This window comes from Parasteatoda tepidariorum, chromosome 9 (genome assembly GCF_982258835.1).
Source record: "Parasteatoda tepidariorum strain Cologne lab strain chromosome 9, Ptep-v5.0, whole genome shotgun sequence".
NCBI lineage: Eukaryota > Metazoa > Arthropoda > Arachnida > Araneae > Theridiidae > Parasteatoda > Parasteatoda tepidariorum.
The window spans coordinates 23,083,308-23,111,138 of record NC_141763.1 but is presented as its reverse complement, the minus strand read 5'-3'; the positions used below and the strand labels follow the sequence as shown (position 1 = coordinate 23,111,138).

Below are 27,831 nucleotides of genomic sequence, written 5' to 3'. Positions count from 1 at the left end.
CTAAAAAAGATGTCAAATTTAAAACACAAGTAGTAATACAAATTTTAGAAAAGCTTATTTCTAAATATTTATAAACAAAAAAAGGCTTCTAAGTTGTCAACACAAAAAATTAAAAAATTTTGCTGACTGGCAAAATTTTTTATTAGTGGGTACTCTCAGTTAATTAATCTTTCAAACACAATTTACAACAATATAATTTTTTTGCTTCAATAACTAAATATAGTAGCTGAGTGACTAATATAAAATACTTTATAAGTTAAGACTGACAATGTCACTTAAATAAATTGCTCATAACTGCTAGTTTAAGCAATCATTTGCACTTGAATAAATTTAAATATTCAAATTAATATTGATATAAATATGAACAAATCAATTCTCAGTCAATATTTTAATGCTTATATATTGATGTCAAATTATAATTTTTTAAATAGTTTAAAAGTTCTTTTCAAATTAATTATTATAAATTTGAAATATCAAACAAATGCCAGTCAATATTTCCCACTTAGAAATCTAACGTAAGCTATCATTAGATTTGTAGTCAAAATTAGAGAAATATAAGTCAAAATAATGCAAAAAATACATCAAAAATATATATCACTAGGAGTATGAAATGAGGTTAAAATAAATTCCACAGAAAATGAATTTTGAGACAATAACAAAACAATAAATCACTTGGCAGTCAAATTAGGTATCGTAAATATCATTAACAGAAAATGTGACATTTGAGATCATAAAATAACCCTAAAATTGCTTTCAAGCAAACTATACAAAATAATTGTAGAGTTGGAACTTTTTTTCTTAATGTCACAGATTTCTTCGCAAACTTGCGAAAGTAATCTCTTATGTTTACCATGTTCATCAATAATGGCGTCAAAACTTTTCTGTGTATCTCCCACACTAGCATTAATATCACAATGGCTAATAATAGTACCAATCACTGACATTTTAAGATCAACAGGTATAAGTTCCCAGACATGACTAGAAGAAAGTTGTAGGTTGTTCATAACCTGTGTGCGTATATGCTGTTCACGTTTCTTGATACTGTGAATAGTTTTGTCCTGGGGAAGGAAACGAACATTGATTGAGATAGAGTTTGACGAGGAATGGGACAGAGACGTACTACGAGAAATCTCGACTTTGTTGTCTGGCAAGGATTTACCACACAATTTAGGTAAAACATCTTTGATTTCGTAGCGATATATTCTTTTTTCATTCATCCTTTCTTTGTCAAGGGAACGGATTTTAATGACATTTTGTTCCTCTTTGCATAAAATAATAATATTGGGTATGCCATGATTTCTGCAGAAATCGGCGGCATCCTCAAACGTTAGGTTTTTATCGCACAAAACAGTTGCCCTTAGACCGAGATCTTGTATTTCTTTCATTAAAGATGCTTTTTCAGTGGAAAGTCCACTTCCTTCGGAATGTATCAGAAAATCAGCAATTCCTGTCTCTGGTGTTTCCTTGCTAGTACTCTCGGAAAAAACAATACTTTCAACTGCAATACTGGCACCCACAGCCGACTGGCTAATGGATTTCCCACTATCAAGACTCCTAAGCCTGAATGATTGGATTAGTTTATCATATCGGCCACCAGCAGCAATTATGTCACAAGCATTTTTTTTCTTAGAGCTTTGCTTTGATATACAGTGGAAAAACATACCAGAGAATAGTCCACAGTTGTGGACTAACCCTGGACAAATAACAACAGGAAGCTCTACACGAAGGGCTTCGGTGATTGAAATAATATTATCCAACTCTCTTAGACTCTTTTCAGCTAAAACAGATGCTTTACTCTTTCTATTCATAGTTAAATTGCGCAGAGCTTCTGATATCTTATGTATGCTATCTTCAAGTTCCACAAACTGACAAAGTCTACTTATGGCTCGTTCACTCAAATTATGTAAATCCAAGTTGTTGTCATCTGTCAACAATGCTTTTGTTATCGTCTTATCCTTTCTTTTTCCAGCAAAATACACTATATCGGAAGCTACGATGTCGTCGACTTCGGCATATGCAAAAATAGCTGAGAGCAGTGAAGAGTGGTTAAGGCGAATATAGTATTTCCTTTCTCTTAGAGAAGAAAACTCAGAGATGATTTCAGAAACAGCAGCGATGATTTCACTATCAGGCATGAATGCTTGCGGGTTTGGTGTTACAATATCAAACGCAAACTCGTACTGTTCGTGAGGATGACATCCGTACACTTTCTGCTGTCTATACACTTTTTCCAGAGAGTACCGTTTAAGATGTTGTGTATCACTACGAGCGATAAACCGTGCAAATGGAATTCTTAAATCACGAGGCAACATGACGACGTCACCTCCATGCTCTATTAAGTGCACACAATTTTCACAATGGATGATATCACTCTTTGGCATCAAAGTAGGAACTGATACATAAACTGCGGCATGCAAGCTCATAACTTTGTACAATACCTCAACAACTTTGGTGAACACTGGCTTGTTTCTCAAACTTTGACCTCGTTGACAATCAATATCATAAGTAAACTCTATCTCGGTTGAAACCTTTTGTTTGAATAAAGAGTTCATCATGTGCTTGTACATCCTGCTTTGAGGATTAGAGATGGTATTTTCTAAAAGGTTACTCAATTCACTTTCTTCCATTAGCAATGGTGGTATATACTTGGAGGATATCAATTCCTGTGAACTTGGTCTTTTTGTGACATCATGCTGCAAAAGCCATTCAATAATATGAATCATTTCATCTGATAATAACTCATAGGCTTTATTTGGGAGAATAATGTCTGGTTTTCTTAAATCCGAAAGGATAATGTTTCTTTCCATGAGGGTTACGGGCGGTGGAAAACACATTTCAAAGAATATAATGCCCAAGCTGTAAATATCAACTTTTTGATTATAAATCACCTTCTCAGAACATGCAAGTTCAGGTGCTACATAAAAGGCAGTACCAACTCTACCAGTTTGAGACACATAACAAGCATCTGATTGAGACTCCTGTTCAAAATCATTGAAGGCAGTTTCTAGGGCAAGTGGTTTTGAAATTACATCAGTAGCTAGGCCAAAATCCCCAATTTTTACATGATCATTAGAATCTAAGAAAATGTTCACAGGTTTCAAATCCCTGTGAATTACTCTCTGCAAATGAATGTAATGCAAGCCTTCAACAATTTCTCTAAAAAGTCGCCACATAAGAGACAAATCTTTGTGCAGACCATTGTCGATAGCTGTTCGCAATGTACTCTTTTCACAAAATTCCATTTGAATATACATATACTGCTTTACTTTAATTGGTTGCATCTCACTTTGCACCATGCACCCTGCCTCTGGTGTAGAACTCTCATCACCACTTGCGATGTGCAAATTAAGGTTTTTATCATCATGTTCATTCTCGTTTAAAAAAACAACAAAGTCATCATCGTCATCACAATCCTCCTCATCAGTAGAAAAATATTTATCGTGAATGTCCCAACGAATGGATGAGTTATTTTGATTACAAGATTCCTCATTCACAACTTCAAAATCATCTGACTCTGACACTGCACCATTCTGAACAGGACGACGCACATCAGGAGTGGCTTCAATCCAAGAATTATAATACCTGACAATATTTTCATGATTCAATCTGGAAAGCAATTTAACCTCTCTCTTTATTTTACGATTTAGCTGTTTATTGTGGGGATTTATGGGAATTCTTTTTAACGCATACAGCCGGGAATCCAACTTATTTTTCACTTTCCAAACGTGGCCAAAGCCTCCTTTTCCTAGACTCCTTAAAATGTCAAACTCAGTGGTCAGCCTTGAACCTTTGACTTCATCTTTTAAAGAATTTTCTAGATAATCATCTTCAGCTTCATCTTCGTCTACCTTGTTATCTTTAGTGAAAGTCAAAATAACAGTCTGTTGGGAGAGGAAAGGATGCGATAGTAATTGCTCTGCCGACCACCTTTCTTGCTCATCGTGCAAAAAGCATTTATTTAAGAAGTCCTTGAATGTTGGGTTTAAATTATCTGGCAATACAATAGGAGATACTTTTGGAAGGGGACCACTTAATAATGTTAAGAGCAGTACACCAAAACGATAAATATCACTCTTTTGACCACCTTTGCCGATTGTAGGAGGGAAATTATCAATCTCTTCTTCTTTTGACAACATTCTCCACAAATCATACAATCTCTTGTCTAAACTGTAGTCAGATAATTTCACGATTCCACAACTATCTATAAAAATATTGGATAACCGTAAGCTTCTATGCACAATGCTATTTTTATGCAAGCATTGCAGAGCATCAAGAATTTGTCTTGCATAATGCTGCAGCTGAGGTATTGTAATGGAAGTACTATGAAAAACTTGTTGTATGCTACTACCAGAAACAAACTCTTGAAGGATGTAAATAATAATTTTATCTTTCCTGGAATTATATTGCATTCCTAAGTAATGCACTAAGTGATTAGAATTAACCTGTCTTAATGTTCTGTATTCTTGCTCAATAGACTGGAGTTGCTTTAAAAAATATCCTTGAGCTTTTTGTAGAGCTTCCCACTCATCGCCTTTCAATTTATGACTAGCATTGAAATGGAGTGTCCATTTGACAACAGCAACTTGCTTTCCTGTCTCAATATCTAACCCTGCGTAAACGATACAACCTCTTTCTCCATGTTTAAAGCACCTACCACACACTACATTATGTTCTTCTTTGCCAAGAAATCTTAACTTAACATTAACCATGTCCTTGCAGTCTTTCAAAAGAATACTTTCAGAGCAAGATTCTTTTCCAGCGGATACACTTCGACTTCTACGACGTGCAGTAGAGTTAATTTTTGCAGGAGATTCGACTGTAAGTCTTGTGGGGCTGGGAAGACGAGAGTCATCAAACCTAGTCTTTTTTAGGGCATTAAGGGCTTCTCGCTTACGTATTGTTTCTTGTTTGATGGCTAATATCGTCTGTCTGTCATAAAGCTCCCTTTCAAGTTCCTCTTTCTTTTCTTTATCAGCTTCTTCTTTCTCTTTCTGTAGCTTTTGAAACAACATCTCATCATAAAATGATCCTCTGTTAGACTGTTTATGATCATAAAGGAAATTTTGCGTGTGATTGACTAATTCCCACACGACTTCCTTTCCAATAAGTTTTCTGGCTTTTTCAATTAACTCAGATTTGAGCAGTTCAAGGTTATTCTTCGACAAACCTTTGGGATTTCTGAGATCAATAAATGGCGCTGTATCTGGATACTTAGCAGAACACTTCAGATACAACTCCACCTGGGCATCATCATCTTTTTTGCTGGTTGTACTTTCGGCTGGAAAAACAGTGATTGCAATTTCAAGAGGTAATGATTTGATTTCTTTGACTTGACCAGGGAAAATGGAAGATATACAAAGAAGTTCATTTTGTTGACGCTCTTCATAATCTTGATGACTTCTTACACTCATGGTACTCAATAGATATCTGCATGCCTGGAATAAATAAAAATTTTAGCTTTGTTAAACAAACAGTATTTTATCACACTTAAAATCAAACTTTCCTTGAATCAGGGTTGGGGTTTTGGACGTCCTAAACTGGTTTTGGACAGGACACGTGGGTTTTACTGTCTTAAATGGGGTAAAACTGTCCTAAATTGGGTAAAACTGCCCTAAACTGGGTAAAACTGTCCTAAAGTGTCCAAAGCCTTGAACTTTGGTAAAAGGTAAAAATTCTATAGGTGTAACCATTGTACACATAATAATTACATGCATCAGAAAATATTTCATATTTTTTATACAATTTACTATAACTTATTAAAAGAAAATAATATAATATAATAGGAAAAGGTTTATAATTTTTGAAGCTCCACAATTCATTGAACAACAAAAGTGAATACATAATCCTTTAAATATAAATATGTTTTTAATACTGATAAATAATATTTTTGCATAAGGATAAATATGGCAATATTAAAAAATAATAATTTTCCTAAAAAAAATACTAAATTTGTTCAAAAATTAACCTTTTATTTTTGACAATATTTTTTTAAAAAAATGTTATAATTTCTGCATTACAGGATGATAAAAAAGACATCTATTTAAAAAAAATTGTTTTTAAATATAAATATATTAGTTTAAATTGAAAATACAAAATAACTGAAAAATGTATTAACAGTTTTGAAGGGCATAACATCAGTTTCAGTTACTGACACTGGTGATGTATCACCACTATGCTAAAAGAATTGAACATGAATGAAATAAAAGTATTCTTGAATAGTACTATAGATAAATAAACCAGTTTATGACGAACCAAGTACTTAGTCCCTAATATTTTAACCTGTATGGCAAGGTCAAACTTCAGTTATGTACTATCGAATGAGAGGACCAATTGAACTTGATTACTGATTAATCTTCCTTTGTTCAAATTGAAGAGTCAAACAATATTAATGAAACATTATACTTTTAAAAACAAATATTCTCTAGTATATTTAATTATCAATATGTTATTAGTTCTATGTTTATTTTACCTCTTAAATATTGTTCAGAAAAAATTGTGACATAATTTGAGTAAAAGGGCTTTAGACAGTTTTGGACAAAGGGGTTTTGGACAGGACAGTTTAAACCAGGGTTTAAACCGTGGATTAATCCATTCTGTCCTAAACCTTGCCAACCCTGGAATACAGAGGGCTCTTATTAGTGTGCTTTGTTCTAACAAGATTGTCAATTAATAAAAATAAAGTTATGGATCTCATTTTCTACTAGCAATTAAAGTTAAGAACAACATTCAATGCAGTATTCAATTTATTATAGAAGATATAACAAAATATTAAAAAGCCTAAAATTAGTATTTGATGAGCACAAAAAGTGTTTAATCACAATGAAAATAAAAAAATTATTTGATTACAAAGCTCACAGATTAAAGTAGTATGTTTCAGTTAGATCTCTTAATAAATACAAACCTTCGGTCCTTTCTAATAGTAGTTAATGTTAAAAACAATGTTTAATAGAATACTTAATAGTTAAGACAAATAATGAAGTAAAAAAAATCATAAAATTATTATTTAGCAATGAAGCAAATAAAAAAAGCACATAATTAAAAAATCATTCAACTCTCTTTAACATGCTTTATTTCAGTCAGATCTCCAATTAATAAAGACAAAATAAAGGTTTACATCATAGTAGTCTTCAAAACTATGGCAATAAAGAATTCAGGAAGAGATTAAAATGAAAAATAAGTTTCATTTAAAAATTCAAAAGAAAATTCCGTTATCAAAATTCAATTAAAAAAAATTCAGCATCATCTATTTCTTTGAAAAATGGGAAGTCACAAAATAATAAAATAATCAATAGGACACAGGTTTGATAATAAAAAGATTAGCAAGAACCTCAGAACAGACTAATATACTGTATAACAGATATAACAGTATAACAGATAAATATAGTGTTAAAAAGATTTTTCTTAACCATATTTTTTTTGGAAAAAGTTATAAAAACATTTTGTACACCAAGAATTTTAGAACCAAAATTCAAATTTTATAATTGAAATAAGAATCACCTAATATGAACAGTTGTCCTTAGTCTGTGAAAGCAATCACTACAGTAATTGGTTCTTATAAAGGAATTTTAGTTTCATAAATGGTAAATATTTTATTTTGTTGTAAGAAATATATTTAAATGGCCGAATATTTCAAAAAATTTCGAAAATTTCAAAAAATTTCCTTTTTTCTTTTGAATTTACTAAAAAAAAAAACTAATTTCTATATATATAAAGAGTTACTGTAACGGAAGACCCTACTGAAATAGTGATTTAATTAAAATCATTATAAAAGTGGAGTTAACCTCACTTTATATTAATACAAGTAATCTCTATCTTATTTTAATATTAGCACACCAACAGCTCATTTCTGCAGCAAAAACAAAGGGCACCATACAGTGTTCATGTTTTGCATTTTTCAAAGGGTATCAATACAACCTCCAGTGGTGATTGTGAGCCAAATCAAAAATCTTGAAAATTTCTTGCGTAAAATCATTCAAAAAATTAACAACTTTATAAATTTTAATCACTGAAATTTTCAAAACATGATATTCTAAATGAATTATATGCAGCATAATTTAAATGAATAATTATGTGTAAGTTTACTTTTATCTCTACCCACATTTATTATTCTACCAGAAAAAATATTTACAAATGAAAGAGATACCAAGTATAAATTCTAGTGTGGCGGTGGCGACATTTTCACTCATTATATTTTTTCTTCAATTTTGTTTATAGCATTTCGCTCATTTTTTTTTACTTCAATATTGTTCATTGACCGGGAGACTTCATTTACTTCACCGGAATCTTTTCTTCTTTTTTTTGAGCAGTATATTTTTAAGCAAATCATAATTAATGTAGTTGTTGATTATCCATCAATATTGGCAAGTTCTTATCACGTCCACAGGTCACCATTGGGGGGATTTAATTTTTGACTGTGTCAACCTTCATCTATCAAAAGGTACCTCAATATAGAATCGAGTTAACATGCCTTATATACTAGTGATTTGGTATTTAATATTTGTAGCGGTAGTTACGCCACATTAGCGGTAGCGAATAAAATCATCACCAAGACGACAGCAATAATAATGCAACCCGAGAGCAGGGAGCAGAACGTCATGAGTAGTGTGGCAGCGTGCTGGGATAGAAATATAAATATGAATAAAGTTTTGTGTTCATAAGAGAATGTTATCTTTTCCTTTCAAGAGCAAAATGCTCATATAATTAAACCTTTGGACGATCTAGTATGGATAATCAACTAATTATTCCATACTAGTTCTTTCCGGAAACTTTCGAATCACGATTAGCGAAAAATCCGGATCCGGAATTTTTCCAGAGCACAATCACCCCTAAACCTCAAAAAGATAATGATTTAAATAAAAAAAAAATTATTTAAATCAAATAAAAAGTTTTTTTTTTTCAAAAAATAAATATATATATATAAAATTAGCAACATTTATTTTATCAATAAACATATCAAATCAATATATTACAAATCAATAAATAAATCTATGTAAGTATAAAGCTTTTTTCAATTTTTTGTATGTGTACATAGAATTTTCAGTAAGTCTTCAGTAGGAAGTCATAAAAATTAATAGAAAGTTAGGAAGAAAATGTCAGTTGCCAGGTGACCGAGTGGTCAGTGTGCCTGATTATGAACCAATATATATACATATAATAGTTGTTTTATAGTAAATAATCCAGTGGAAGTTTTATTTCACTTGACAAAAATTGCCATTTTCAATAAATGCAACCTGCCCCTTTTTAAAAGAAATGTGAACACTGTATATACAGGGTGCATAGACAAATCTTCCAACAAAAATTAAGCACCTTTTAAGTACTTTTTAAGCACTTGAAAAATATTTAAACACTATAAACATTAACAAAATGGAAATAAATTTCTGAGATTTGACATGATCATGACAAAATAACTAGTTTCTAACAAAGAACTTTTTTCTTTATTATATTAACCATGATAAAATGATTAAGTAACTTTTCGGCTCGATATCAGAGGGTGGAAAACGAAGCCTGAAATCGAGAATATCTTGCAAAATGCAGCAGAGTTGTACATGTGTATGCAATAAACTCAACAAACCCAGCTCAGTACATGCACCTGAGAAATTCAAAGTATTTAATAAAACGTGCAAAATTATTGGCGCTTTTAAACGCTATGGGCCGAATGTAAGACACAATGGATTGTGGTTGAATGAATTGTTAAAACATGGAATAGAACAATGTGAAAGGCAAGCTTTTGAATAATATGTGGTGAAAAACGACACGGTAAAGAAAAATTCTCATTTTCGAAAAGGGAAAATTAAGCACTTATTAAAAAAAATCTTTGTTTTATCGTTTTTTAAAAGCACCAAGGGCTTTTAAAAACCGAAAATCAAAAATAAGTACCGTATATTCCGGCGTATAACGCGCACTTTTAATACAAAAAATAACATTGGAATCTACGGGTGCGCGGTATACGCCGAATATAAAAAATTATGAATTAAAAAAATTTAAATATAGAAAAATACTTTTATTTTAAAGAAATAACATACCTTTACCTATATACTTCATTGATTTTCGTTATTACATAAATAGTTCATTATATTCGTCTTCCACTATCAATTACAATTATTAAAAAAATTTTGTATTATAATTAAAAAAATTTTTTTGTATTATCTATAAGGTGGGACCTAAACATGTCCCACTCTAAAAGGCTTTGTGGTTTTCTAACGCAACCAGGACGGATTTGCCAGATGTTTTTTACCCACTATTTAACACCATTTTTGTCCATCCAGAATCACATTATTGCTTCTTCAATTCAACCCTCACATACATGTCAAATTCAGTTCTTTTATTTTTGCAAAAGATAGGGAAAAATACTTTTTATTTACGATCTTGAAAGACGAGATATTGCACATGTACAATCCAAATTTTCGTGCGCCAGGGTTTAAGCTGAGTCTAAAAATTCATTAGCAAAAAAGCTAAAATCTGAAAAAAAGTTTTAGCAAAATGCTAAAATGCCATTAGGCTTATAAAATTACTTTATATCAAACAAGTACTGTAAGTTATCTGACAAAGAATAGCTTAATGTACAAGAATATCAAAAAGAATACCTATAACAAAAAAAAAAAAAACACATTTATTATTTATCAAAACATTTTGGTTTATAATTAACAATCTTTCTTTCTTTCATGTTTGCCCATTTTACAAATGCTTCTTGAAAGTTAAATGCACTTTCAGGGCCCTCAATATTAATAATTAACAAATTGTTTACATGGTTGATTAACAACCTGTTTCGAATATTAGTTTTAATCAAATTAAGGCAGCTAAAGCCCCTTTCACAGTCAACAGTGTGCATTGGTATTGTTGCACAACACTCTATAACACGTTTCACGATCACATTTTTTTTGTGAACGCTAGCGTCATGGTCCTTCTTGCGAAAGATATTTAGATTTTTTCTTTTCTCCTTCTTGTTTGATCAAGTTTTTTTCATGGATGTTAGCGTCATGGTTTTTCGCGGAAGCTTTTTTTTTAATGGAATTTAGTAAAATCCTTTAGCAAAAATGCGAAAATGCTTTGTTGAATTTTAGCATTTTTGAGGGGTCTTTTCGCATTTTGCGAAAAAAGCTACCGTAGCGGAAACCTTGTCGTGCGCATTATATGAAGAGTATATTTTAAAATTTAAAAAAAGTAATTAGAAATTATGGGCGCGCGTTATACGCCGGGGCGCGTTATGCGCCGGAATATACGGTACCTTTAAGCACTTTTTAAAAATGCAACCAAATATATATATCCCTGTGGATATGCTTAGCATTTTATTCCATTAGTAGTTTGATAAAATGAGTAAAAGCATGATTGGAGACTAAACACTGAGGGTTTCTACGTTTGACTGACAATAAATCATAAGAGATTATCAATGAGACTTGAAATCAGCCAATCAGCTTGACACGAAAGAAGGCAACAAAAAAAAATTTTAATTAAAAAGAAAATTTTAATACAGATTTTATGGGAAGACCCAAAGAAGTTTGGCACTGCCAGTTAGAAGAAAAGATCATTAAATACTTACACTTCTCTAATCTCTTGAAAGGAAGGTTACAGTAGCTCCAAAATATTAATATTTAAAGCATCTGAAAATAAACTAATTTTTAAATGCTGCTTTTATATATATATATATATATATATATATATATATATATATATATATATATATATATATATATATATATATATATATATATATATTAACAAGCATAATATTTTAGATATAGCTATACAATATACTATGGAAGAGGAAGTTATACATAAATAAAATGCAAATCGCTCAAAAGCAGTCGCAAATAGCTTTTAATATACAAGTTAAATTCCTAAGTAAACGAGGTAGTATCTCCACTGTGTGCTGTTCTTACTTAGGATGGCATAATAGTTCAATATATTAGATGGTACGAAAACATTACAGGCACAAGTTTTACATAAATAAAACATAAGATGCCTAATATTAGACCCAAAATTTTTTTACAGCAAAAAAATTTAATAGTTACAATCAGGGTTCGTAAAAACCTACTTGTCAGTAGAAAAACCCAGCACGCATCATGTTTGTGGAGGGAGGCTTTTTAAAGGTATTTTGGATTTCACCCCCCTTTTTTTCACAATTTCTTATTCACTGATATGTAAAACACAATTAGTGATCTATGAATAAAATACCAACAATGGCTCTTCTAATTTTAGGACTATATGGCATGTAAAAAGAATGACCTAATTTTTTCTTAATAAATAAATGGAGCAATAAAAAATATTAATAAACAAATAATCTACAATATTGTTAATGGTTACAAATGGTAGTTTTAAATATAAATGCACTTAATTCAATTGTATGAATTTTTATTTTATTTTGATTAATAATTGTTTACTTTGTAAACAAAAAACATACTTTTTGTTCTGTTATCACCGCTCAACACAAGTTATTGCATAACACAAAAAAAAAAAACAAAAAAAAAGTAATTGGAACTTTTAAAAAGTCTATGAAACAATAAACTACATAGAGGGAGGTTTCCCTGTCATGACTAAATAACTGCAAAGCTTTGGCAACTTCCAGGCCGTGGTACACGAGAAACTGAGAAAAATGGAATAAATCGCAGAACAGAATCAACTTGAAAAGTAAGACTTGTTGTCACGCATCCTTTTTGTAAAAAATTTGCTAGTTTATAATAGATATTGGAATATTCAATATAGAAGTAGAGGATAATATTGCATCCATACGTCAATGACAATTAGCATCAGCTGTAATTGAAAAAGGGTTTCTGAAATTAAAAAATTAATTAATATAATTGAAAACCTAATTAATTAATGTATTGGTCAGATTAGGAATGGTTACAGAGGGTACTTGTCAGAACATGCGAAAAAGTTTACAGTTTAAAAAAGATAAATTCATTTTTTTTTGTGAATAATTAAATATAAATAAATAAACTAGCTGAATTTAATTGCACTAACGAATGAATAATTAGTGCTATGAGTTAGACCCTTCAAGATAGAGTTTTCCTTTTTTTTTTTAAGTTTTCTGTTCAGTTGTTGTTGTTGTTAATTTACATCGCACTAGAGCTGCACAATGGGCTATTGGCGACGGTCTGGGAAACATCCCGGAGGATGATCCGAAGATATGCCAACACAATTTTGATCCTCTGCAGAGGGGATGGCACCCCCGCTTCGGTAGCCCGACTACCTGCACGCGAAGTTTTCTGTTCAGATGTCACCAAAACTTAACAATTATTTTGCTATACGTTTGCGAATCTATGTATGTAAATCTATCAGATATGTAAATCCTTTCTAAGTGAAACTAAACTCCAAGAACTAAAAATAGTTAATACAATAAGAATTTTTTTAATTTAATTCTTATTGATTGCTTCTAGGAAAAAAAATTAATTACTCAAGTGAAAGTTATAAGTAATTGCTTTAAAAATTATTGCTTTAATTTAGGATCTAATTGCATATAGAATTTTAATTACAATTAAAACTTCATGTTAATGTTTGTTTTTTTATATAGTGTTTTCGTTTCTGTGAATTAAATGAAAATTGATTCACAAAGATTTTTCACATTTTATGATTACATAAAATATATTATAAAAGAATTTTACGAAACAGATAAATGACAGAAGGGATCACTTCCGTTCTTAAATAAACACAAAAATCATACGGTATTGCATCCATGTTTAGTTAGAACTCATTTAGAAAAAGTAAAAACAGTAACAGAGAATCTTTACAGCTCCTATTAATAATTTCTTCTAAAAGAAACAGAACAACATTATAAACTAAGATGTTCACCAATAACTGGTAGTAAATAAAATAAAAACCTAATTAATTATCGAACGAAAAAATTATGAAAACTTAAAACGATATAAATACATATTTTAATTAGCAATCAGAGACTGATATATAAACAAAATTTGTGATATATAAACAAAATCCACACGAACTTCAGCCTAGAACTGCTTAGAAATTTTGAAGCTCAAAACCTCATAAATATTTACCGGTATACTTCACTTTTCGTACGTAATGATGATTAACATTCAATATTTGATTCATAACTCAGTATGACATGTCACAACATAACATTACACATCTCAACGCTCCCTCCACGCGGCTTCATTTCAAAATAAACAAATAAGAAAATAGATTAGTTGTAGAAATGCTGTATTGCATGCTCAGTTTTAATCGGGATTATTATTAAGGGCCATTCTCACTAAATGCAGTATAAGCATAACCTACCGCGGCAGAGAAAAATGGAGAATCAAATTAGTGAGGTATTTTGTAATAAAATATTTTTACTAATCAAGTTTTCCTAATTAAGGTCAACTGCAATCGGAAGTTCTTGAACCACCCTCGGAACTTCTCAGGGTTAAGGAAATATTTTCACTGAATGCAATTCACGCATCTCCGATTAACATTGAGGGAAAAGGGGAAACCGATTAATGTGTTTTTCGCCGAAGAATGCATTTCATTATAATAAATATTAATTTTGCTACTACTTTTTGCTTTTATTTTTGCTCAAAATACTTAGCTTAGAAACATAAATTTTAGCTTAGAAATGTAAATTAACATAAGTTTATCTTAGCAACATGAAATTAGTTAAATTTTTGAATTGAGAGGGGGTTCCCAGCAGATCACCGAAGTCAAGCATCACCGGCTGCGGTCAGTGTGCGAGTGGGTGACCACTTGGATCAGCTTGCGTAGGGACTGAGGGTGTGCGGTATTGGTCCTCGTTAAACTGTGCTACCGTAAAGTGCTCGACTTCGCGCGCAGGTCGTCGGGCTACCGAAGCGGGGGTGCCATCCCCTCCGCAGAGGATCAAAATTGTGATGGCATGTCTTCGGATCATCCTCCGGGATGTTTCCCGTACCGTCGCCAATAGCCCATTGTTCAGATCTAGTGCGACGTAAATTAACAACAACCATTGAGAGGGCTACTGAAAAGTATTATTCAAGCTCTCCAGGCTTCTCTATTTGCTTCTGCAGCACACCAGATAGAAATTAAAATAATTAAATTATATACATGTCAACCATCTCGGACATTATACTTATTTTTCTTATATTTATTTCAATTTCCATACATTACTTTTAAGGTGATGATCGAAAAATACCAAAATTTTTACGCGCCATGTGGCAGTCTACAAAATACATACCTAAATGAAACTTATGCCTGCCAAACAAATATTTGAAAAGCATTAATAAAGTTGAATTCCGTTTTAGATAATTCCAATAGATCGAAACAATCACTATTCGCGATCGCAACGAACTATAGGGGGCGTTGTTGTATGAGACGCATACCTGCGATTTCTATATGAACAGTCATTCAGTTACTCTAGAGACGTCGTTAATGTAGTACGTAGCATTGCAACGTTCCTTCTTTATTGTGGCTAATTAAATTTAAAAAAGAAAAATGCTTGATATTCTTTCTTATGCAAACGAAAACAAAATGGTATCTCTTTTTATTAGAGAAGGAATATCGAAAACACATCGGAAAAATATTTGTACATTAACAGAAAAAAATATGTATATTCTTATAAGAGTTAAAACCTAATGCCCGAGAAATAGTTTTACTATATTTAATGATATAACCTGAAAGGCCCATTTAAACTTTATATTCTATAGTTTTAAGAATCATATTACTTCAAAAATTAAAATGAACAAAAAGTATACATAAGCCTCATAATTTAATGAAATTTAATTTTGTAAACAAAGTTTTTTGACAACAATTTTTATCAAAAAATTTCAAGTTTCAATAAAAATCATTATTTAGAAACTAAGAAACGTAAAATAAAGAATGCTGACGAAACAAAAACAATTCTTTTTTGTCGCCATTTTTAGTGCTATTAATTCGTCTTTGGGATTTGCCAAAAACAAAACAAGATGCCATTTTATTTTTTCAGGAAGGAAATATTTTACCAAAGAAACGAAAATGTACCAATTCCCACAACATAAAACTTTATCTTGGAAAACGTACGTTTTGGAAATGTTATTTCATTTGGAATCTTATTTATCAGAGTTAATATGGCGCGATATGATTGTTTTGAATCTATGCTAAACTCTATATCGGCTCATTTCCCACCGAAATCCGATTGACTATTTTGATTTTAAATAAAGTGTTTTATTTTATGAATTGTCGCAAAAATTTTAAGTGTAGATTGGCGGCACTTAAAAACCGCCAAATCTGTAGCGGCGGTGGCGTTAATACGTAAGTACCGAATTTTTATTCCATACTTTTCTGAATCATATTACTTCAAACATTGGAATATACAAGAAGTATACATAAACACATAATGTTATACCATTTAATTTTTCAAGAAAAGTATTTTGAGAGCAACTTTTATCAAAAAATTATAAACTAAAAAACGGAAAATAAAGAATTCTTAGGATAAAAAAACGATTTTAAGAATTCTTTACATTGAAATAAAAACTTTCATATTGTTTCTTTTTTTAATATTCTTATAGACGTTCTTAATCAGACGTAAAAAACCATTCTGTAGAGAACCATCATCAAATGAAAAAAAAATATTTACAAGCAAATTTTTTATTGTAAAAATCATTGCACTTACCTGATTTATAATTCCCGGACAATTCCAAAATGATAAGTTCCTTGTTTGAAAACTTTATTCTCAAATAATAGATACATAGTTTATCCCTTCATTACTTTTAGATAACATACTACACAGCAAAATTTTATAATTGATATGAATTTGAATATGTAGCTAAAAACAGAATAGCTGAATTCTAGTTGAACTTATTCTTTCAAAACTAAAAAATACTTACCAAGAAAACGATTAAAATTAATTAAGAATCAGCACAAATGGCACTATTTCAAGTAACTTGGATAATTTTTTATTGTTGTTTTCCGAATTATATGGATACAGAAATATATACTATTCTATAACGAAGAAGAATATGCTATAACTATTACAATTCTGTATGTTCTGAATTCATATTTATGCACTGGAATGACGAAAGCAATGTTGACTTCACTTTAATTCGTAATGAATTGAAGACAGAAGAAATGCATTTTACCTTAATACACACATCTGTAACAGTATCCGAAATCGAAAGTCATCAGTTGCAAGTTTGTTGATAACAGAAATTAAAAATTATTGAGGAATTTTTCTTCAAATGTTTGGCGTGTTCTGTTCCTGAAAGATTTATTAATATTCTGGAGATTTTTTTCAAGTTCTTCGGCCTTTTCCTTAGGGAAATTTTGTTTCTTATTTGCTGCTAAAAAATGGCGTCTGATTCAGTCAATGATTTTGATGGAACTAAATGAAAACGTGATAAATTAATGTCTGATATTTACAGGCTCCCGCTAGACGGCGTACTCGAGCGTTGCGATCGCGAATAGTGATTGTTTCACATTAATTCGCATTATTGCATTATGCATTAATTCGTTATATTGACATTGCGAATTTAACATTAGCCCAAATTATTTTGCTACGTTGGAATTTTTCGTATACGAAAAATTTATAAATGCTAGACAGTTTTAATATATTTGTATTCTACATTTAGGAAAATATCAATGTAATATTTAAATGGCTAGCAAAATCTATTAAAGTAAACATTGAATTTATATATACTACTTATCAGAAAAATATGTATTCCGCAATTGTTTTCTCTATTAACGACTTAGGACCAGTAGGTAGGTCTAACTTCTTTAAATTAAGTACACGTTCCAACAAAGGTATTAGAAAAGTTTTTTGTGCGATAAATATCTCTTTATAGATTCTGAATTGGGCAAGGCTAGTGAATCTGTTTAGGAACAGACATGATACGATTTTGCCTAATTAGGGCCTGATGCAAAAACTACATTTAGGGCCCCTTTTTACTTTACTACTTTAATAATGAAGAACCGAACTTTATGGAGGTATTTAAATTTTGCTATATAGAAAAATACAGGCTTTTCATTGGCCAAATTTGACCATCGTAATTGCGAAAATTTAACTGAATTCCACCCTAGAAAGTCATGGATTTACGAAATATAGTTCTTTTGTGTTCATAAGATAGATTAATGAAGAAGCTAACATAAAACCTCCCACGGATAGCCTAACGGCAAGGGGATTCTAACCCATGACCCGTCTACCACTTGGGATAATTTTACGTCAGCACTGTGGTAGGTGCAAACCGGATGCGTAATTCGTATCAACCAGCCATCGCTGGGATTCGAACCAGTTCACCTCATTGGAAGGCGAACGCTATATCTCCTGAGCCATCACTGCTCATACAAGGTTATTTTCAAAAATGTGAAGTACACAAAAAAAAAAATCACCCTTAACATTCGATCTGATTATCGAATTCATGTATAGGACTCAATCTTAAGGCTAACTCTGTAATATTCTAAGTTGAAAGCTATTGTGCCAATTCTAGCCATCTTTATGACGCCTTCTTTTTTTAAACTTTGATTATAATACAGTCGGATCTCTATTTAACGAAATCGCTGAATCCCGATATCAAGTTCGTTATACTTAAACACAAAACAGGTTTTAAATTCATAAACACGATACATAGCTAAAATAGAAATTGATGCACCTTTATCTTGTAAAGTAGTACCTACTATTTATTTTATACATATTTACCATAAAAGAAATCTGCATGGAAAGCAAGAATAGAGCAAAACATTATCCAGTGGTACACTGTCATGCTACATACATTTTGAACTAAAAAAAAGCTAAATTTTTGTATAAAATTATAGCTGCATTTTTTATAAAAGTAATTTTAAACATACATTACGTCATGCGTTCGTTAATTTTGTCTGAGTTTTTCGTTTGAAATGCAAACAAAATGGGAAAGGGATTTAACTGTTTTCTCTAAAAATTAAGTAGGTTCGAAAATCAATTCAGGGTCATTTCCCACATAAAATGCATTACGTTCTGAAATATTTTAAGAAATGGGGATCTCAAAAAAAAAAAAAAAAAAAAAAAAGTTTCTTAAATAGGAAATTGACTTCGCTATTTGGAAGTTACTTTACGAAGAAATTTCCAAAATGTCCCTGGTTCCTCGAAAAAAATCGCAAAATGGAAGTTCGTTAAATAGAAGTCCGACTATATTTCATTCCATTGTAGCTATTTCTAACAATGGAGGTTGATATATAGAAAAACAATAATTCAGCGTGGAAATTATTTTTAAAATAGTTTCAAGCAGTTCGATGTATAAGTTTTATTATTAAATAATTCTTAAATCTGTAACATCCTATATATTGTAAATTGATTTTTCAGCAGTAAATTGATTTTTCAGCAGTAAAAATATGTACAATTGTTTTACGGTAAAAATTGAGAGAAAAAGAAAGGAGGATACAATAAAATAAAACTAAAAAAACTAAAGCGCAAAAAAAAAAAAAAATATTTTTTAATTTCAGGTTTAACTTTTCCTCACTACGGTGCAGTAAGTTGCGTTCCGGTAAAAGAGATTTTATTTATCACCAAAAATTTTTCGCACGACATTATTGGTGAGTGAAAGCACAGTGCAAAAAGTAAACGGGCCATCCTCAATAACTTTTGATCTAATGATCGGATATTCATGTTCTAGGACAAAAACTCAACGGTTTGAGCGGTAGACCTCAAATATGCTATTTACTTAGCGCAGACGATACTTTAAGTTACGAAATCACACTCAAAAACTCACTCTTTCAAAATAAACATACCTTTTTTGATGGATTATGATTTCTGAATCCAAAAAAATTGGGAGTAGCGCAATCTCGGAAATATGGTTCTAATGGTTTGGACCTCTTAATGTTAATTTTACTTTTTTAGTGTTTCGCCATGCCTCGAGAGCTTTTTAAGCAAATTGTTTCTATAGAATGCATTACTGAATTTGATACAATTGATAAATAAGCGAATGAACTCTAAATTCCTCACTTTAAAACTTGCGAAAATTAAAATGTTATACTTACTTATAATATTATACCTGCAGTATATTTTCATACAGTTCAGTAGATATTTAATACTGTTATACGGTTTTCCTTTTTCTAAAAACTAAGTCCCGAAAATGGCGAACCAAATACTGTAGGTATAATCAAATGATTGAAACAATTGTAGGCAATAAAACGACAAATCGTTTCAAAATTTGGAGACTTCTGAATTATAAGGTTTTAACAATTTAAATAAATATATCCCTCCCCCCCCCCTCCTCCACAAAGTCTATGGTCGTCTGTTGCTATGGAAATAAGAATACCACATTTCAAGAAGGGTTTTTTTCACTCTAGGGCTAACACAATAGACTGAAGAAAAATATTCCCTTTCTCTCGCTGACCCCACACCCCTACTTGAAATGGTTATACCTCGTTAACATAGTCACAGCCACGGGTCCAGATGAATGGATAGGGGAGTTCTTACTTTAGACAAATTATAAATGTACATGAATATCTCGAAGTAATGAAGATAAGCGGTGTAGTACTGAACTACACAGCTTGAATGAATGCTAGTTGAAAAATTTAAGATTAGTGAATTAAATTTAGAATTATGAATAATACCACACCAGAGTTTTATTAGTTTCAATAAAAAATATTTATTGAACTTTAAATCTTATCATTAAATTATTACAATGATCTGAAAATCAAGTGAAAAACTCCGTAAATTTTTGTTACAGTTATAGTTAGAACATTTTTTGTAAAAACCATACATTTTTATTTTAAATTACAATTAAACAATATAAAAAACACATTGAAATATAATAGAATAGCAATCCTCTTTGAAGCGAATTTACATGTTTTAAAATGGCAGAAGAATATAACTTTGCAATTTTCACTTAAGATTATTTAGATTTATGGGGAAAGATATCTCGTTTCGATACTTCCAATAGAAAAAAAAAGATGAAAAATTAAAACTAAAAATAATTTAAAAAATTCAACTAGGAGGACCAAAATATGAAAAATAGGAACAAAAGGGTAAAAACTGAGTAAACGGAGATTAATTTAGGCGTCATGAGACTTCCTAAGATTAGAATAACTCAATATCCACTGACAAATTACAAGTTGTCAATTTCTTCCTACCTTATGGGAAGCCTGCAAATTTGTCAGTGTGACATCACAACTACAAGTAGTATAGTATAGTTAAACGAAATAAACTCATGAATGTATTACACTATCACAGACTAAATTGTTATTTTTAAATTTCAGCTACGTTTCATGTGGTTCTTCATTTATTTCCGATGTAATGGCTATAAAAGAAGAATAAAGAATGATGCTATCACTTTTAGCCATTGTCAATGTTGATATGTATTTGGACGTTATTAATTCCTCTGAAGTAGGCCTTTTTGTAACATCATGCTGTAGAAGCCATATAAGGAGATGAATCATGTCGTCACTTAACAGCTCATAAGCTGTATCAGGAAGAATGATATCTCTCTTTCTTAAATCAGTCAAAATTATACTTCGTTCCATAAACGTCACTGGCGGTGGGAAGCACATCTCGAAGAGTATGATGCCCAAGCTGTAAATATCTACTTTTTGATCATATGGAACTTTATCGGAACATGCAAGTTCAGGTGCAACATAAAATGCAGTTCCAACCCCACCAGTGTGAGAAACATAAGTACTTGAACAAGATTCGTATTTTAATTCATTCAAAGAGATTTCTGAGCCTACAGCTTTGGAAATGATGTCTGTAGCAAGACCAAAATCTCCAATTTTGACACGATCATTTGAATCTAAGAAAATGTTCACGGGTTTTAAGTCTCTATGAATAATTCCTTGTTGGTGAATATAGTGTAAACCTTCTACAATTTCCTTAAAGAGACGCCATAAACGTGGGATGTCTCTGTACAAGCTAGTATCAATTGCTGTCCGCAAAGTGCTATTCTCACAGAATTCCATTTGGATATACATGTAATGTCTCATCCTAAATGATGAATCTTTATTTGAAACTATTGATTGAACGTTCGTAGTAATACGTTTTGTGTGTGATATATTTGAACTTTTATCTCCACATTCCTTTTCATTCAAAAATATGACAGAATCATCATTGGTGTTATCAAAATCTTCCTCATCAGATGAAAGCTGGCTGTCATGTATGTCCCAACATACAGAGGAATAAGACTGACTAAAGCTCTGTTTACTTTTTGTTTCGCATTTTTTTGACACTGAAATTGCATTGTTCTGCAAACATTGCACATCAGGTGTAGTTTCAATCCAAGAATTGTAATATCTGACAATATTCTCGTGGCTTAATCTTGAAAGCAATGTAACTTCGCGTTTAATTTTATAATTCAGTTGCTTGTTGTTAGGGTCAAGAGGTATTCTTTTCAACGCATACACCCTGGAATCCAGTTTATTTTGCACCTTCCAAACATGGCCAAAACCTCCTTTTCCTAGACTTTTTAAAATATCGAATTCAGTAGTTAGCCTGGAGTGATTTGAATAAGGTCTTAAAGAATTTTCTAGACAATCAGGTTTATTTTCATTATCTACTTTATCTCTAAATAAATCTATATTGCTAGCGGGATTGGAAAGAAATGGGTGTGAGAGTAATTGCTCAACTGACCACCTCACTTTCTCATCACTGATAAAACATTTGTTAAGGAACTCTTTCAATACTAGGTTTACATTATCTGGAATAATAATTGGATACTCGTTCTTTAAGTGTCCAATAAATAAAGTTAGAAGTAAAATTCCAAAATTATATATATCATCTTTTGAGTTATATTTGGGACTTGAAGAGAGGCAGTCATTAACAACATCTTTAGACAGCGTTCCTGATAAGGCTTCCAGTTTTTTGTCTAAACAGTAATCGGCTAATTTCACAGATCCGGAACTATCAATGAAAACACTAGATAATCGTAAATTTTGATGCACAATTCCATTTTTGTGCAAGCACTGTAAAGCCTCAAGAATTTTTCTTGCATAAAGTTGCAAGCAAGATATAGTTACAGGTATATTCTGCAAGATTTGTTGCAAGTTAATGCCACACACCAACTCTTGAAGGACATAAACAATAATTTTATCCTTTTTTAAGGTGTGCTGCATTCCTAAATAATGTACTAAATTATTAAATTTCCTAAGTCTCAGGTTTTTGGATTCTTGCTCAATAGCCGTAATTTGTCTCAAATAATTAGCTTTATACATCTTCAAATTTTCCCTCTTATCAGTTAAATTGCTACTGCATAAAGGGAAAACCCATTTAACAACAGCAACAAGATTGCCGGAATTAGTATCCAATCCTTTGTAGACAATGCAACCCCTTTGTCCATGCCTAAAGCACTTACCAATGACAATATTATGCTCTTCTTTACCAAAAAATTTCAATTTCGAATTTAGCATATCTTTACAATTGCTTTGAAGACATTTTTCACTGCCTGTGTCTTCAGTTGATTCTTTTGACTTTTCATGTTTTTTATCATTTGAGCTATTGGGAACATAAGTTGTCATGTCCATTTTCACAATTAATCTTTAAGGAGGCACAGAATAGGATAATAATGCAAGGCAGACAATATCTTTGCTACTTACAGAATCTTGATAATCTTATTAGGGTTATCGAAAGCCTGAAAGAAAAGCATGTAAAACGTTAAACTATATATGGTTGTGACATATTTTATCAGAGATGTATTTTGATTTTGGAATTGGAATAGGTTTAATAAAATCTAATCTAAAATCGTATTTCCTAACTAAGTATTATTAGAAATAGTTTTCATGCCTATTTAAGTTTTAATATTTACGTGCTTGCAAATTTATGTTCTGAAAAAGAAAAAACGAAATTTGATGAATGGAAACTAGACAACTTTATGCTGCTCTAAAAATTTTTGTAATCTTTTTCTTTTTTTAAATTATCTTCAGACAAGTCAATTTCAGTAATTTTTTAACACTTGTTTCATTTTTGCTGTTTTCCTGTTATTATAGAGTGGATTTTAACGGAGCATTTCTGATAGACTTCATACTTTTATGGTAACTTTTTTTTATACAGTAATATTGATAACTGGTAGCATACGAAACTGCGGTTTTCAATGTTGAAGTTTTGTTTTCAAACAATAGTTGTTTTATTAACTTTCCTTTTATGAATGGCATTTTTATGACACAGCACTTTTTTAAAGAGCGCTTCTAAAAAACATAAACTTTTTTTATTGTCATTTTTTTTCTAAAATATGGAAGTGTAAAAAGTTAAATTGAAATTTTCAGCATTAAATTTTTATTTTAAAAAATAAGAGTCTTTGTTACTACTAACTTTTTATTGGAAATTTTTTTTTTATTATGGTATGACAATTTTTAAGAGCGCTACTATTAGATTCTATTAACTTTTTCTTGAAAGTACGGCGATTGGATTAACAGAGGTGTTTTCCGGAAATTATTTTTACACCTAAGTTATGTTTTAAGACTAAAGAGGATTTTTTTTTAATATCTCAACTTTTCCATGTGACAGTAAGGTTCTGGATTTCATGTCAGAGGTATGGGTGTTCTTTTCTTCGTCTCTGCACTATTTGTCCTTCTTACAATATAATATGATATCCCAGAAAGAGTGCTCAACACATCTGCTTTTCTGACACCCAAATGTCAATATATGGTTGGAAAAAAATTGGACATTGAAAAAAAAAATTACAACTTTTTTTTATATTTTTTATATCTGCAGTCAGATATCCTTTATCTTAAATATTTCTCATGGATAACTAGTACAATATCTTACATAAAATAGTTTTATATGGGAAAAAAATTAATCATAAGAAATTATTATTAGCATTTAGCGAAGACTTTCGAAAATTGGCGAATACTTTTGATATATGACTCATTTACTGGCTAATAATTTGAAATCCTTAGCACGAGCCCAGTACGTATATATATATACATATAAATATTTGTTATGATAAATCAATTATTGTAAAAAAAAGGGAAATCTTTTTTAAATGGTATTAGTCTTTCATTTTTAAATCAGTTCTAATAATTAAAAGTATAAATTTTTCTGCAAATCTGCTACTTAGATTATAGATAAAATAAAGATTTAGTGCTTAGAAAACTAATGTTTAATAAAAATGATCATACTAGTCACCAATATGACTAAATATGCATACAGCTCTTTGTTAGTTAACCTGCTGTGCAAGAGGCCCTTCACTGAAAAAGTTTGTGCACACTTATTCTAATAGAAAGAAAGAAATTTTCAACCTATTTAAAATTCACACTGTAATTTACCCACCACATTTTTCTTTCATGCTTTCAACCCTATGCACAGACTTATAAAATAAAAAAAACTTAAGGTGAAGATAATCTCAATTAAAAAACTTTCAGCAAGAATTTTATTGACTCTTATTATTTTTTTTTTTTATAAGTGTAACGTATTAATGCAATAAACTAATGCTGGTGTACATAAATCACTATATTGATTATTATATACACCAGCATTTATTAATTGAAATATAGCACTTTTTGGAGGATATAAAAACAAGTTATTGACTACCTTGTTTTATCTTATGCGCTTGACTTTCTTTGTATATCTAAATTTTAAGACACACAGAAACATTGCAATGCAAACATTTAAAAATATTTTAATACGAATCATTTTTCAATTCTCTTACACTTAAATAATCTTGCTTTCTTTTGCTATTCAATTAACAATATATAACAGTAAAAAAATACATTAACTGCTAAAAATTTTGACCATTTTTTTTTTTTTTTTTTTTTTTTATGTAGTGAGCTATACGAAAAAAATTTCTGTGATGATGTTAAATTTTCCGCAAACAGCATTCCCACGCTTGGGTATATATGCATATCTACTTGTGTATATATGCATTATATGCATATCTACTCATACAACTATCTTGTTTAACATGATTTCAATCACTCATGGCTAATCTTTTTCAGTTCTTACAAGTTGTAACTTGTCTCGATACTTCTGCATCTCTTTGTTTATTCATTCTTATATTTTGTGTTTTGATAGTAAAAATTACACCATGTAGATAGTAAAAATTCTCCTTTTATTATAAAATACAAAAAAGGCCCCACATCTGTTCTATGTGACATTATTCGTCTTCAATTATAATGCTTTAAGTTCACCCAAGCAAAAACAAAACAATATGAATCAGTAGTAAAAATTTTAAATGTTAATTTTTCCGATAACATTCCCTTTTTAGTATTTGATATTTAGATTTAAAAATATTGTTGTGCCAATGAAATAAATTCGCTTTGCAATTTTTAAACATACATTTATATCAGATATTTAAGGTCACATCAATTCTTCAAACTTTGACTTACAATCAGAACGTTATATGGGAAACCGATTGCAAACTAGGTGATAGTACTTATTCCTTACCATGAACCATAACTTGGACAATTTTAAAATTTAAAATCCAAAAATTGGTAAAATTAAAATGACTTATTTTGTCATATATAAGTCAATTCCACATTTTGAGAACTTTTAAACATGAACAGATTTAAACATTTTAGTTTGTTATGATGCTATTTTGAAACATGAAACCATTCAAAAGCAACAAAAATAAAAATAATTATATTTCATTTAAAAAAATATATATCCTTTCATTTACACACATTATAAACTCATTATAAACCCATTTTATACTCATGAAGCTTGTATTTCTTCAGAAACAAGAATAAACTTCAATTATTAACAAACAAAAAATATAATTAAAAATTAGAAATGATTCTAAATGCTGCTTCAAATCATAACTAAATGTCATTTTTTTCTAAATTCAGGACTATATTAAACCTAAATAAGCTATACAAAATTTAGCTACTTCATGAAACACAGCTAATCTCATAATGAAATACTCTCATTCTACTCCCTAATAAACAAATAGTGCTAATTTTGACAATTTGTTGGGTTTTTTTTAAATTTAATTTTAAGCTGTTTTATCTGCAGTTTAAAATAAATCTATCAATTAAGGCATCTTTTAATCAACAAAGCAAAAAATGTTGAAAATACTTGTTAAAATTAAACACACAAATATCAAATTGGGAAGATTTCTAATTTACGGGGCATATTTCCCTATCCTGATCTGTCGCACCAACTATAATTGCAAAATGGATCCTAAACTTGTAATTTAAAAAAAACAAAACATAGAGGTCTCCCGGGGAAGGATAAGAGTTATACTCTTTGAGTTGGTCTCATTTTGTAAATTTTCTTAATTTTATCGAGGGCTATTGCCTGGATGTTGTTAAGAGTTGGTGAATATTCTCTAAAAATCTTCTCAAATTAAGTGCTTTGCAAAATTATAATTTTTGTAATCTGGTTTTTATATAGCAGAAAGATTTTTGTATTGTGATCAACGCCAGAATAATCATAAAGTCTAGGCAACTTCTGGGCAGCGCCCCACGAGAAACTATATAAATATGTGTATGCATATATATATATATATATATATATATATATATATATATATATATATATATATATATATATATATATATATATATATATATATATATATATATATATATAAATATGTACATATACAATCTATAAAAATACTTTTATCTATATATAGATCAAAATTCATATCATACTTTGGACACTATAGCTGTTGCTACAAATCACGATACGGAAATATTCTCAGTATTTAATTTTCTAAACGACCAAAAATATTAAAAAAAATAAATAAAATTAACTTACAAACTATGCATATAAACTATTAAAGCTGACAAACTCTATAGTATTCAAAGAAAATTTATTAATAAATAATAATATCAAAAATAAAAATTTGAATAAAATATAGAAACCATAAAAATAAGTTTTTCGTAACTTAAATAAAATTAATTTTACATGCTAACATTATTAAGCACTATATAAATAAATGTAAAATATAAACTAATAAGAATGCAAATTAAAAAACTTACATCGTGACAAAAAATTAAATGGATCAAGTCCTTAATAAGGAAATAACTTTAAAATTATTATTAAAAAAA

At 30.2% G+C, this 27,831-nt stretch overlaps 2 protein-coding genes across 4 annotated transcripts; both read right to left on the bottom strand.

Moving 5' to 3' along the window:
* Nucleotides 1–492: 492 nt before the first annotated feature.
* On the bottom strand, nucleotides 493–27,831 carry LOC107442630 (eIF-2-alpha kinase GCN2). Of its 3 annotated transcripts, none has more exons than XM_087151035.1 (3): nucleotides 27,763–27,831; nucleotides 11,537–11,597; nucleotides 493–5,435 (listed from the first exon to the last, which is right to left on the bottom strand). In XM_087151035.1, exon 3 carries the CDS (start codon nucleotides 5,409–5,411, stop codon nucleotides 729–731), a length of 4,683 nt encoding a protein of 1,560 aa, XP_087007161.1. In that variant the 5' UTR covers nucleotides 5,412–5,435; nucleotides 11,537–11,597; nucleotides 27,763–27,831; the 3' UTR covers nucleotides 493–728. The 3 variants fall into 3 exon arrangements, with proteins under 3 accessions (XP_087007161.1, XP_042898230.2, XP_087007160.1); XM_043042296.2 differs by lacking the exon at nucleotides 27,763–27,831 and adding an exon at nucleotides 13,992–14,142; XM_087151034.1 differs by lacking the exon at nucleotides 27,763–27,831 and adding an exon at nucleotides 13,725–13,957.
* Nucleotides 21,112–23,364, bottom strand: LOC107442631 (eIF-2-alpha kinase GCN2). Its single transcript, XM_016056247.5, has one exon. It carries the CDS (start codon nucleotides 23,362–23,364, stop codon nucleotides 21,112–21,114), a length of 2,253 nt encoding a protein of 750 aa, XP_015911733.3.